An 11,634-nucleotide genomic window follows, 5' to 3' on the forward strand; every position below is an offset into this window, starting at 1 on the left:
AAGCATCTCTTGTGTTTGTGGAGGAATTTGCCTAGGCAAGAAGGGTCTCAAGGAATGCCTATCTGTACTATAGCTTTCTCCAACATTCCCCTCCACACCGCCTCCTCCCAAGAGTCAGCAGACCCTATTACTGCAGAGTGCAAGGACAAGTTTTTAAATCAGTGAGTTGATCCTGTCAGAGCCCCAGAGGCTACCTCCCAAATGAGAAGAGGACAGTCACAGATTTTTAAAATGAAAACTGGTAGATTTTGGCAAGGGATACTCTTTTAACAAGTTTACTTTTGTTTTTTTGTAATAGTTTTTATTTACCAGATATATGCATGGGTAATTTTACAACATTGACAACTGCCAAACCTTTTTGTTCTAATTTTTTCCCTCCTTCCGCCCTCCCCCCCAAGATGGCAGGTTGACCAATACATGTTACATATGTTAAAGGATAAATTAAATACCATATATGTATACATGTCCAAATAGTTATTTTGTTGTACAAAAAAGAGTTGGGCTTTGAAATAGTGTGCAATTAGCCTGTGAAGGAATCAAAAATGCAGGTGGACAAAAATAGAGGGACTGGGAATTCTATGTAGTGGTTCATAGTCATCTCCCAGAGTTCTTTCGCTGAGTGTAGCTGGTTCAGTTCATTACTGCTCTATTAGAACTGATTTGGTTCATCTCATTATTGAACAAATTTACTCTTTAAGGTGGGGTAACAATCCCTTCATACATTATACTTCTTCAATAGTTACTGTGAAGAATAGATGACAAACATATTTGATTGCTTGCCATCTAGGGGAAGGGGTGGGGGGGGAAAAAGGGAAAATCTGAAACACAAAGCTATGCAAGGGTCAATGTTAAAAAATTATGCATGCATATGTTTTGAAAATAAAAAGCTTTAAAAAAAATAACATTAACTTAAAATTCAAAATCCCTAGAGATTGAGAATCATCAAGAACTGATGTTTATATACTTCATAGGTTCAGAAATCACTTTATATAAGCTCTCATTTGATCCTCAAAAGAATACTTTGAATAGGTAGGTAAGGAAACAACACCATTTTTATAGACAAGGGAAACCCAGGCTCAAGAAGGTAGTAAAGCAGCTTCTTCAAACCTATAACTAAAAAATAATAACACTGATAATTGAATTCAGGTATTCTGGATTGAAATCCAGTGTTCTTTCTCCTCAACTCCAGATGCCCTTCAATAAGATCTGGGTAGACTTATTATGAGTTTGTGAATGTGATTAAATAATCAAATGTTACCACCTTCTATATGTGATTAAAAGAACTTTGTATGTAGTAGGAAAAGGAGGAAGATTTGAATAAGAGGTAAATATTAATACTACCCAAACTCATCTGTTTCCCATGCTTTTGCAAGCCCTGTCTCCTATTCCTAGAATACACTACCTTTTCCCAACTTGTGCCTAATATAGTGCCTGGAAAATAGCAGCCACTTAATATGGTCTTGCCAAATGATGACAAATGGGTTAAGATGGGTCATTATGGTTTATTTTCTTTTGAAAATAATACCACTGAAACTCGTAGCTACAAGTAATTTAAAGAACTGAAGTAGAGCCTTTTCTAACTGTAAGATTGCAGGGTCTCAAATTAAATGACTATATAAAAATAACCCCAACCAGAGTTACAAGAAGGTTAAAATATTGTTGTGAGGAATACATATTCTCAATGAAATCAGAAAAAAAAAAAACTTGAACTCAATTAAAATCTGCAATGAAAACAGAATGCAGCCCTAATATGATTGTCTGCTTTACTAAGAAAAAAGTTTTTCCAGAAAAAAAAAAAAAATTAGTCTCTGAAAACGTGCTTCTGATCATAAGCCCAAATGTACAAACAGCTTCTCATACCTTATTTATGCCCAGATGACTTAAGCCTGGGAGAAAAACAATAATAACAATAACAGAGCACTCAAGAAGAAAAATGTTTTTTGAGTCTGGTGTCTTTTCTCAACATAACCACAATGGTAAAGTTATCTGAGATGCATTAAAATTGAACAACACAGGAACAGAGCAAGTCCTTATATAGTCACAGTAAATGTGCCACACCCTGACCTAGTCTCTGAAAATACATATCTATAATTTGTGTCCACTAGGCTACTATCATCACTCATCTTTACAGGGAGGCAGTGTAGGACCTTAGAACATTGAGTTGTGGGATCAGAAGACCTGGATTTACATTCTACCTCTAACACTCAGCATCTATACAACTGCAGGCAATTTACTTAAGGTCTTGGAGCCTCAGTTTCTTTATCTGTACAAAGGGTTGGTTCTTTCTAGCCCTACATCTGTGACCCTATGAACTATATACAAAGTGCTTTCTAATAAACCATTTGCATCTGTTCTGTAGTGAGCTCATTGTTCCTAGGTGAGAAGCAGGAAAAGATGAAATGAAGCAATTTGCTATAGTATGTAAGATAGTGGCAAAATCTCCCAAAGTGATGAACTTAAAAGAATAAGAGGTATATTTTTGGACAATGTCGATGTGGAAATTTGTTTTGCCTTACTATGCATATTGATTATACTTTTTTGCTTTTCTTCTTTTTTAATGTTCAATGGGAGGCAGGTGTGTGGGAAAAGGAGGAAGGTAAAATAAGCTTATTGGGAAAAACATCAAAATTAATTTTTAAAAGGATGGTGAAAGCAGAACCAAGATGGCAAAATAAAGTCAGGGCCTTGTCAGAACTCTCCTCCAAACTCTTCCAGAAAATCTTTAGATAATAACTAAACAAATTCTAGAGAGGAGTGAAACAATTTTCTAGCCCAGGGCAACATAGAAAAGGTCTGTTGCACTAGGATAGGAGTGCAGCATAGTCCCCACCCCAGCACAATCAGGCCTAGAGGTCTCAATCAATGGCAGCAGTGGCAGTTTCTAGCCCAAGGGGATTGGCCAACAGGTCACAGAGAGATTTATAGAGAGCCCAGTGACAGCCTAGGAGCCAAACCTCTTTTGCCCATACCTGGATCTGGGTTGCAGGTTGGGTCTAGCATAGCAGAGGTTTTTTTTTTTTGTTTGTTTGTTTTCTTTGGGTTTTTTTGGGGGGAATGCAAGAGATTTTGGTCACAGTTCATTGTTCCAGGGTTGAAAAAATTGATTGTAGGGTTTCTAAACCAGTTTATAGAACAGAAAAGTACACAGAGAACACACCTACTTCTCCCTAGATCAATCGATCTTTCTTTCTTTCTTTCTATCATAATGAATTAAAAAGTATTCATTCAGTTAAATCCAGTAGTTCTTAAACTCTCTCTCCTGAATTTTTTTAAGTCATTTTTTCCAATGAGATATTTCACTTATTCTCCTATTTTTTTCATTCTTGTGAGCCACACACAAAAATCTGAAGCTTGAGACTGTGTCCTCTCCACTTAGGAAGCAGTGCAACTTTAGTACAGTGTTAAAACAAGTAGTATGCTGGAAAATGAACAAAAAGAAAAAAAAGGTCTTGGCCCCAGAAAGTTACTATGGGGGAAAGAAGATCAAAACACAAAATAAGAAGACAACAGTCAAAATTCCTCTATCCAAAACCTCAAAGAAAAATCTCAGCCCATAGAAGAGTTCAAAAGGAATTTTAAAAATCAGTGAGAAAGGTAAAGGAAAAACTAGAAAGAGAAACAAGAGTCATGCAAAAGAACATCATGAAAAAAAAAAAAAAGAATCAATTACTTGGTAAAAGACACACACACACACACACACACACACACACACACACACACACACACACACACACACACACACACTTGAAGAAAATAAGACCTTAAAAAACAGAGTAGGCCAAATGGTAAAAGAGGCACAAAAATCCAATGAAGTGAATATCTTGAAAAGCAGAATTGGCCAAATGCAAAAAGTATGCAAAAATTCACTGAATAACTCCTTAAAAAATAGAATTGGCCAAATGGAAAAGGAGGTACAAAAGCTCACTGAAGAAAATAATTCCTTAAAAGTTAGAATTGACAAATGGAAGCTAATGAATTTCTGAGACCTCAAGAAACAAAGTCAAAAGAATGTAAAAATTGGAAGAATAAGTGAAATATCTCATTGGAAAAACAAATGATTTGGAAAAAAAAAAGATTCAGGAGAGATAGTTTAAGAATTACTGGATTTACCTGAATATCTTTGTATTCATTATGATAAAAAAGGAAAAGAAAATGGACGTCATCTTTCAAGAAGTAAGCAGGGAAAACTGTCCTGATATTCCAGAACCAGGTAGTAAAATAGAAATTGAAAAAAATCCATCAACCACCTTCTAAAAGAGATCCCCAAATGAAAATGCCCAGAAGTATTGTAGCTAAATTCCAGGACTATTACATCAAGGAGAAAATACCGCAAGCAGCCAAAAAGAAACAATTCAAGTATAGTGGAGCCACAGTCAGGATAACATAATATTTATCAGAACATTGTACATAGTGAGAACAATATTATATGATGATCTACTACAAATAATTTAGCAATTATCAGCAATATGATGATCCAAGACAATTCTATAGGATGAAAAGTGCTATCTCCAGAGAAAGAACTGATAGAGAGTTTGAGTGTAAATCAAAGATATTTTTTTCTTTACTAATTTTTCTTTTTTCTTTCTTGGCAAGGGGTGTTTGAGATCTTTTTATTTCATAGAACGATGTACAGAGAAATGTGTTTTGCATGACATTATGGTAGTGTTCTATCTAGAGAACAAGATAATGAGAAACAAAGGACATAGTTATTTGCTGATAGTCTTCATTAGATTTAAAATTCCTCAAGAGAAGGGACGATCTGTCACCTTTCTTTGTAATCCCAACATAATGTCTAGCACAAAGTACATTTAATAAATGTTCAAGACCCTGACTGCTTGGGTAATGAACGAGATGGAGTGAGATCTCTCAAGATAGTTGTGAAAACTGAGTAAAACTTCACCAACACCAGAGTTAGTGTAGGCCTGAACCAACACCCATTAGGACATACCTACTTCCTTTTCTTGCTATTCTTCCATGACATCATTCGTTTTCTACCTCAACCTAAACAAAATATGGGCAGCTATGCTCTTATTGGCCAAAGTTCAATTTCCTGGGTAGTTCCCCTTTTAGAATGTAAGATACTCAGCCAAGGAGGATGAGGATCAGTGGCTGGAAGGGTTGTTGCTTTAGGGACTATTTCATCTGCTGTTCTGTCTCTAAGGCACCTCTTCCCTTGGACTGCTTGCTCAGACTTGAGTGATGCCTGTTTCTTGGAGAATGTAGAATAAACCCTCATTTTGCTCCTAGAGATATCTCCAGCTTTTAAAAAAATTATATAGGGGCAGTTAGGTGGCGCAGTGGATAGAGCACTAGCCCTGAATTCAGGAGGACCCGAGTTCAAATATGATCTGACACTTAACACTTCCTAGCTGTGTGACCCTGGGCAAGTCACTTAACCCCAGCCTCAGGGGGGAAAAAAATTATATAGTGGTCACGCGCCTCTGTGAGCCACACAGTAAGGTACATGTATACCTTTTAGTATATATATACTTCTATAAAGATGGGAAGAAGGGGTTTTCTTATATAATTTTCTAATTTGGGATCAGGTTGGTCATAATTTCATAGCTTTCATTTGTTGTTCTTTCCATTTATACCATGGTAGTTCATATATACAGTATCCTGGATCTGTTTATTTCATTTTGTTATCAGTTTATCTAAGTCTTCCTCCTTTGTATTCATAATGGCCATCATTTCTTCAGCATAGTGATATTACATATACCACAAATTATTTAGTCATTATAATGATGGATACCTGCTTTGTTTCTAGTTCTTTGATACTACAAAAAAGGAAGCTATAAATATTTTGGTACAGATGGGACCCTTCTTTTTTAACATTAACCTTCATGGGATATTTCCAATACTGGAAATTTGCAGGTCAAAAGCTGTTGCATTTTTGTGACTCCCTTTAGTAACTATAAATTTCTTTCTAGAATGGATGGACTGACAACTAGTAGTGAATTAGCATGACCATATTTCCACAATCCCTCCAACCCCATTTCCTAGATGTGGTGATTAATACCAACAACTGTTGCATCAATGCAATGGAAATGACATATATGCTATTATTGACAGTATGAAAATTGTACAAGCTTGAGCTGCATTATCTTTTATCAACTCACCTTTGGCCTAACTGGGATATGCCTACTAACTAAAAACCTAACCAAACAAACTTAACACAAATTTGTTTAAGATGAATCCAATTCAACCAACACTTATTAAGCACCAATTATGAAATTAGAAAGAGGAAAGAAATATATATAAATAAATGGCAAAATGTAATAAATGAAAAAGAAAGGCAGGAATAAAATGATTTGAGAACTTTGAGAAGAGATCATTTTCAAATAGGGAGAGGATAAGTAGAAATTAAATCCAGGCCTGGAAGGAGGGAATTTTAATAGACTGGTGATAGCAGATTCATTCTAAGTGGGAGGGATAAATAACATAAATAAAAAGATGGGCGAAAAAGTCAAAAGAACAACAGAGAAGGAGAGAACAAATGGTAGTGGGTAGTCTAATTTATAGTTTCAAGTAAAGCTGGAATGCCAGACTGGAACCAAATCATGAAAGGTCTTTAATGCTATAATATTATGCTTTTGAGTAGACTATCAGAGAGCTTAATTAGAAATATTGCTGAAAGAGCAGTGTGAAGGATAGGTTATAAAGAGAAGCATGATAATTTATTAGATTATTATAATAATCCAGGTAAGGAGTTAACAAAAATTTAGGATGGTTGCAGTGAGAAGACTTTTTCTTTCTAGGTCTTGAAAATTCAAGAGGTATGGTCACTGACAGAAAATAGGATTGTTTAGGAAAAAGAAGAATCAAGAAAGAGTCTAAAGAACATAGTACATTGGAAAGAACACTGGATTTGGAGTTAGGGAATCTAGGACTAAATCCCAGTTTGGCTACATTCTCCCTTCATGATATCTTGGGGGTGGGTGTTTATTATACCCTCTCTAGGTTTTAATCCCTAATAGGAGAATCCTGGACTAGATGACTTTAAGGTCCTTTCCAACTCCTGACCTCGGATCCTAAACAGAAAAACAGAAGCAGCAGTAGAAGATAAAGCAGTTTGGTATGGAATAGCAAAGTGGTAGTTTCTAAACGCCTCCAGACAATAAAAGACTGAGGTAGAGATAAAAACAAGGAGATGCCTAAAGGCAATAATTGAAGGGCAGGTTGGAGGACATCAGCAAATACAGACTAGGAGTATACAGTAGAGGAGGCAGAAAAGAGAGAGGGGTAACCACAACAGTGTCCTAGGGAATTCCTGGGAGAACAGTATCAAGAAGAAAATGGTGAACGCCAGAGAGAGACCAAGCTTGAAGACAGAGGCCACTGGATTAAGTTTGGCTAAAGAGAGTAGTTTCAGAAGGATGGTAGAGAGAAACCAGACTGAAAGTGACTTAAGATTAGAAGTGGAAAGGAGGAAATGGGGAAACTACAGGAAGTAATGGCGAACAGAATGCTCTGGAATCAAGAGAATCTAGACTCAAATCCTATTTGGGACTCAGTTTCTTCATGGTTAACCTTTCTGGGGTAATGGACCTTTTTAGCATAGGGGGAAGTCTATCAACTACTTCATAGCATTTTAAATGAGCATAATAAAATAGGATTACAAAGGAAACTCATATCAAAATACAGTTATAAAAATTTATATATATTCAACTTCATGGTCCTCTGAAATCTATCTATAGACTCCTTAGGGAGTTTAAGAAAAAAAAAAAAAAAAAAAAAAAAAAAAGCTTCTGATTTAGAAGGCTTCTGAGGTCCCTTCCATTTCTATAACCCAGAAAAAATGTCTTAAGATAGAGGTGTCACACAAGCCCATTCCAGAATGTGGCTCAAACCATATTAAATTGTAATTGGAAATATTCGATAAAATAAATTAAAATTAATGTTAATTTGTGGTTTTCTAAGTCAATGTGTGGCCTGCAGGGCTCCATTTCCAATTGAGTTTGATACCACTGTCTTAAGAGAGTAGAGACAAAAGAGTAGGATTTTCTAAGGATAGAAAAGCTTAGTTAAATATTCTTAAATTTAGATAAGGAATACTAAACACGTGGATATACTTCCCCCCCCCCCCCAAAACACCAAAAGTTAATTTGGAGGCAAAAAAAAACTCCTCTTAAAACTAACCCTTAGTCATTTAGCCTGTTTTTTAGTTCTGTGTACTTCATATACAACATCAAAATTAGAGAGAATGAAAGTTAATCAATTCAGACAAGACATGCTGAATATGAGGAAGTGGTGAGAAGCCTGAATTAGCTAAGTCTGTGATGCCAGCATCATAGAACATTCAGAACACATAAGGTAGGTGAAATTTTCTACAGAATTCACCACTGTGCTGAAAAAAGTCTGGGAACTAACTAAACACAGAACACACAAGTTCCACAATCTCTTGCCTTCACGTGGGTACCATTTGTCCTTACAGGCTTTCCGTAGCTCAAGTAATTAGGATTAGCTACCATCAGTCACTAAAAGCGTATTAAATGCCTACTATGTGCCCACCAGGCACTGTGTTAAGTACATGCTGGGGATACAAAGAGGCAGAAGTTGCTGCTCCAAAGAAGTTCATAATCTTATGGAGGGGGCACTATCCAAACAAGCTGTGTACAAGTTAAACAGGTCATGCCTAGCAGTGAGAAGGCACTGGAATTAAGAGGGGCTGGGGAAGGCTTCTATAAAAGGCAGGCTTGTAGTTGGCACTTAAAGGAAGCCAGGAACAGATGAGGTGGTGGCTCCTACAAATTAAACTGAAGTAGAAAACTCTGAAAGTGACTGGTAGGTGGCATTTTAGTTACCTTAGCAACTCATTTCCCCTGAATCAAAGTTCTAAATAAATTTAGTTCCGCTCTCCGTGGTAGAATAAGGTCATCACAACGCCCCCAGCTCCAGTCTGAGATTAGCCCAAGGATTGTTAACCATCTGTCAAGAGACAGCTAACTGGCCCCTGGGCTCTGTTAAGTGGTCTGGTTTGGCCTGTGTACTCGACCTAGTTCAGAGGCCCAGACCAGAGGATTCCTCTAGATCTAGGGTGCTTCTGGACAAGAGGATGGAATATGATAACCAATTCCACTGGTGTGTCGCCAAACTGCCTCCATTTTTCAAGCATACAATGCTTCAAACCATTAATACGCTGCCGTTGGAAGATTTTCCTTTCCCACATGTCTCTGGGAGGATAAAAATAAATTTATCCTTAAAACTTGCATATAAGCCAAGTTTAAAAATCATAAATAAAAATATCATTGATGAGTATATGTGTTTCAGGAAACCTAACTTCCCAGTTATTAAATACTGGAAGGCTCCAAATATTATTAGGTATTTTTTGTAAGAGGAATTACACCGATTATAAGCGAAGACAGGATAGGGCTGAGAATTTGCCTAACACTTCAGTAATCTACCTTCATTCATCCAACACAAATGTGCTTATTAAGTACTTTCTGTGTAAAAGTGTCACAGATGCGGGTTTCAGAGGGCTGACGTCACACATCCCCACGTCCGAGCTCCATTCCGGCGGCACGTTTTCGCCACACATCGTGTTTCAGGTTTCCATGCCTGTGTCCCGACAGTGATACTGCAGGAGAGCCCGCCTGGTGGACAGAGGCTGGAGGCCTTGGGTTCCAGTCCTATTTGACAGAGGCTGTAGGAGCCCGGGCAAGTCACGGATCCCTCCCCATACTTGGCTACTGTGCCTCAGCTGCCCCCCTCCCTCCTCGGCTCTCCGGGGCCCCTCCCCCCTGTAGCGTTCCCAGGACCTCGGCTGGGGAAGGGCCCCGGCCATCCGTGGTTCTCCAGAGTTAGCCACCAAGTTCCCGCCGGAGCACCTCCCCGTCCCCACTTCTCGGCTCCCCTTTTGTGTGCTGTCTTTTCCCATTAGTAAACGTTTGCTGACTGTCAGACTTCACCTCTCAGAACTCTAAAGAGTGTTCAATGGCATCCAGCAAGCGCTTAATAAATGCTTGTTGACTAACTCTCAGACTTCACCTGACAGGGCTCATTCTCTAAATGGCACATCCAGGGATGGAGGGTGTCTCCACACGGGGAATCCCAAATAAGACCCAGATCCGGTTCCATCCCAAGTAAGAGCTCGGCTTCTCCATGCCCCTCCCCCACACATTTTAAGGAAGGGTTAAAAAAGGCCAGGCAGAAGGAGGGAGAGAAGTGGCCCAGCTGCTCCCGTGCTCGGCCCCCGCTAGCCTCTCCTCCGGCCTCGAACCGGAGACAACTTGGGACATCCCTTACAAAGTTGCGGCTCCTCCGAGGGTCCGGCGCCCGCCCCCACAGCCGGCAAGGCTCGTCCAAAGGGCTCTCGCATCCCGCTTCCGGGAAGGGCGGGGCCGGGCCTCCGGGGACCCCAGGGAGGCCTCAGGCTCCCTCCGCCCGACCCCGACCCCTCCCCTGCCCTGCCTCAGCCCGGGGACTACGGCCAGGCCCCGCAGGCCCCGAGACTCACGGCGGCGCCCAGGAAGATGTCCTCGCCCTCGGCGTCGCTGTCCCCGGCCTCGAGCTCCGAGCCGCCTCCGCCGGCCGCCCCCTCGGGCCCCGGGGGCTCCGGAATCGGGAAGGGTGGGGGTAGACGCTCCGAGGCACTACAGCCGCCGCCGCCGCCGCCCGACGCCATCTTCCTGCACCGGCGGCGGAAGCCACAACAACAACTTTATGGAGGAAGCCCCGGGAGCAGCAGCGAGTGCCCGCTCCGGAGTGGAGGGAGAGCGAGCCAAGGACCCCGGCACGAACCGCCGAGCCTGGCGGAGGGGCGGGCGGCCAGGGAGGAGCTCAGAGCCTGGGGGCGGGGCATGGTCCTGAGGGGCGGGTCCTAACCAAGGAGGCGGGGCCTGTGGTCTCTAGCTCCGGCCACTGAAACCAGAGTCGGGCGGGAGATTCCGGTCCTCTGGGTTGGGTGGGGAGGTCAGAGTCACGAATTAGGAAACTGAGTTTGTAGTAGAAGCGGTTTAGCGAGAGCTAGGATTCACTCGAGTCAATAAACCTTTATTAAGTCATACTATGTGCCAGGTACTGTGCTGAAGATACAAAAAGAGGCAGAAAACTATCCCTGCCTTTAAGGAGCTCAAAATCTAAGGGAGACAACATGCAAACAGATATGTACAAACAAGCTATATACAGAATAAATGGGGAATAATTCAGAGGGAAGGCACTCCAATGAAGATTGCGTCAATAAACATTTATTAAACGCTGTGCTCACTCCATGGTGGTGTCAAGTCCTGACGCGCTCTTCGGGATCCCATTTGGGATCTTCTTGGCAAAGATACTGGAGTGTTTGTCGTTTTCTGGTCCAGCTCATTTTACAGATGAGGAAACTGAGGCAAAGGGGTTAAGTGACTTGCCCGGGGTCACAGACCTAGGAAGCGTTTGAAGCAGGATCTGCATTCAGATGAGTCTCAGCATGCAAACAGAAATGTGCAAACAAATGTGCAGGGTATATGCAGGATAAATAGGACGGAATTAACGGAGGGAAGAAACTAGATTTAAGAACTGGGGAAAGCTTCCCATTTGCTGACTCTGTTAAGATTCTAGAGAAGGGCAGAGCTCCTTTGTATAACTGCAAGCAGAGTGGAGGGGAAGTGTGTGGGGGCGTGATGTCACTGAATCTTATCTCAAGGAAAAGGTGGG

At 40.6% G+C, this 11,634-nt stretch overlaps 1 protein-coding gene across 1 annotated transcript in view; it reads right to left on the reverse strand.

Moving 5' to 3' along the window:
* Positions 1 to 10,794, reverse strand: part of SNX1 (sorting nexin 1) — a 53,841-nt gene extending 43,047 nt beyond the window's left edge. The window contains exon 1 of the mRNA XM_074294859.1: positions 10,457 to 10,794. Coding sequence (XP_074150960.1) covers positions 10,457 to 10,624 — 168 coding nt within the window. The 5' untranslated portion in view covers positions 10,625 to 10,794. The remainder of the gene's footprint in view (positions 1 to 10,456) is intronic.
* Positions 10,795 to 11,634: the final 840 nt, after the last annotated feature.

The sequence above is a fragment of the Sminthopsis crassicaudata genome, chromosome 2 (genome assembly GCF_048593235.1).
Source record: "Sminthopsis crassicaudata isolate SCR6 chromosome 2, ASM4859323v1, whole genome shotgun sequence".
In the NCBI taxonomy this organism is placed as follows: Eukaryota; Metazoa; Chordata; class Mammalia; order Dasyuromorphia; family Dasyuridae; genus Sminthopsis; species Sminthopsis crassicaudata.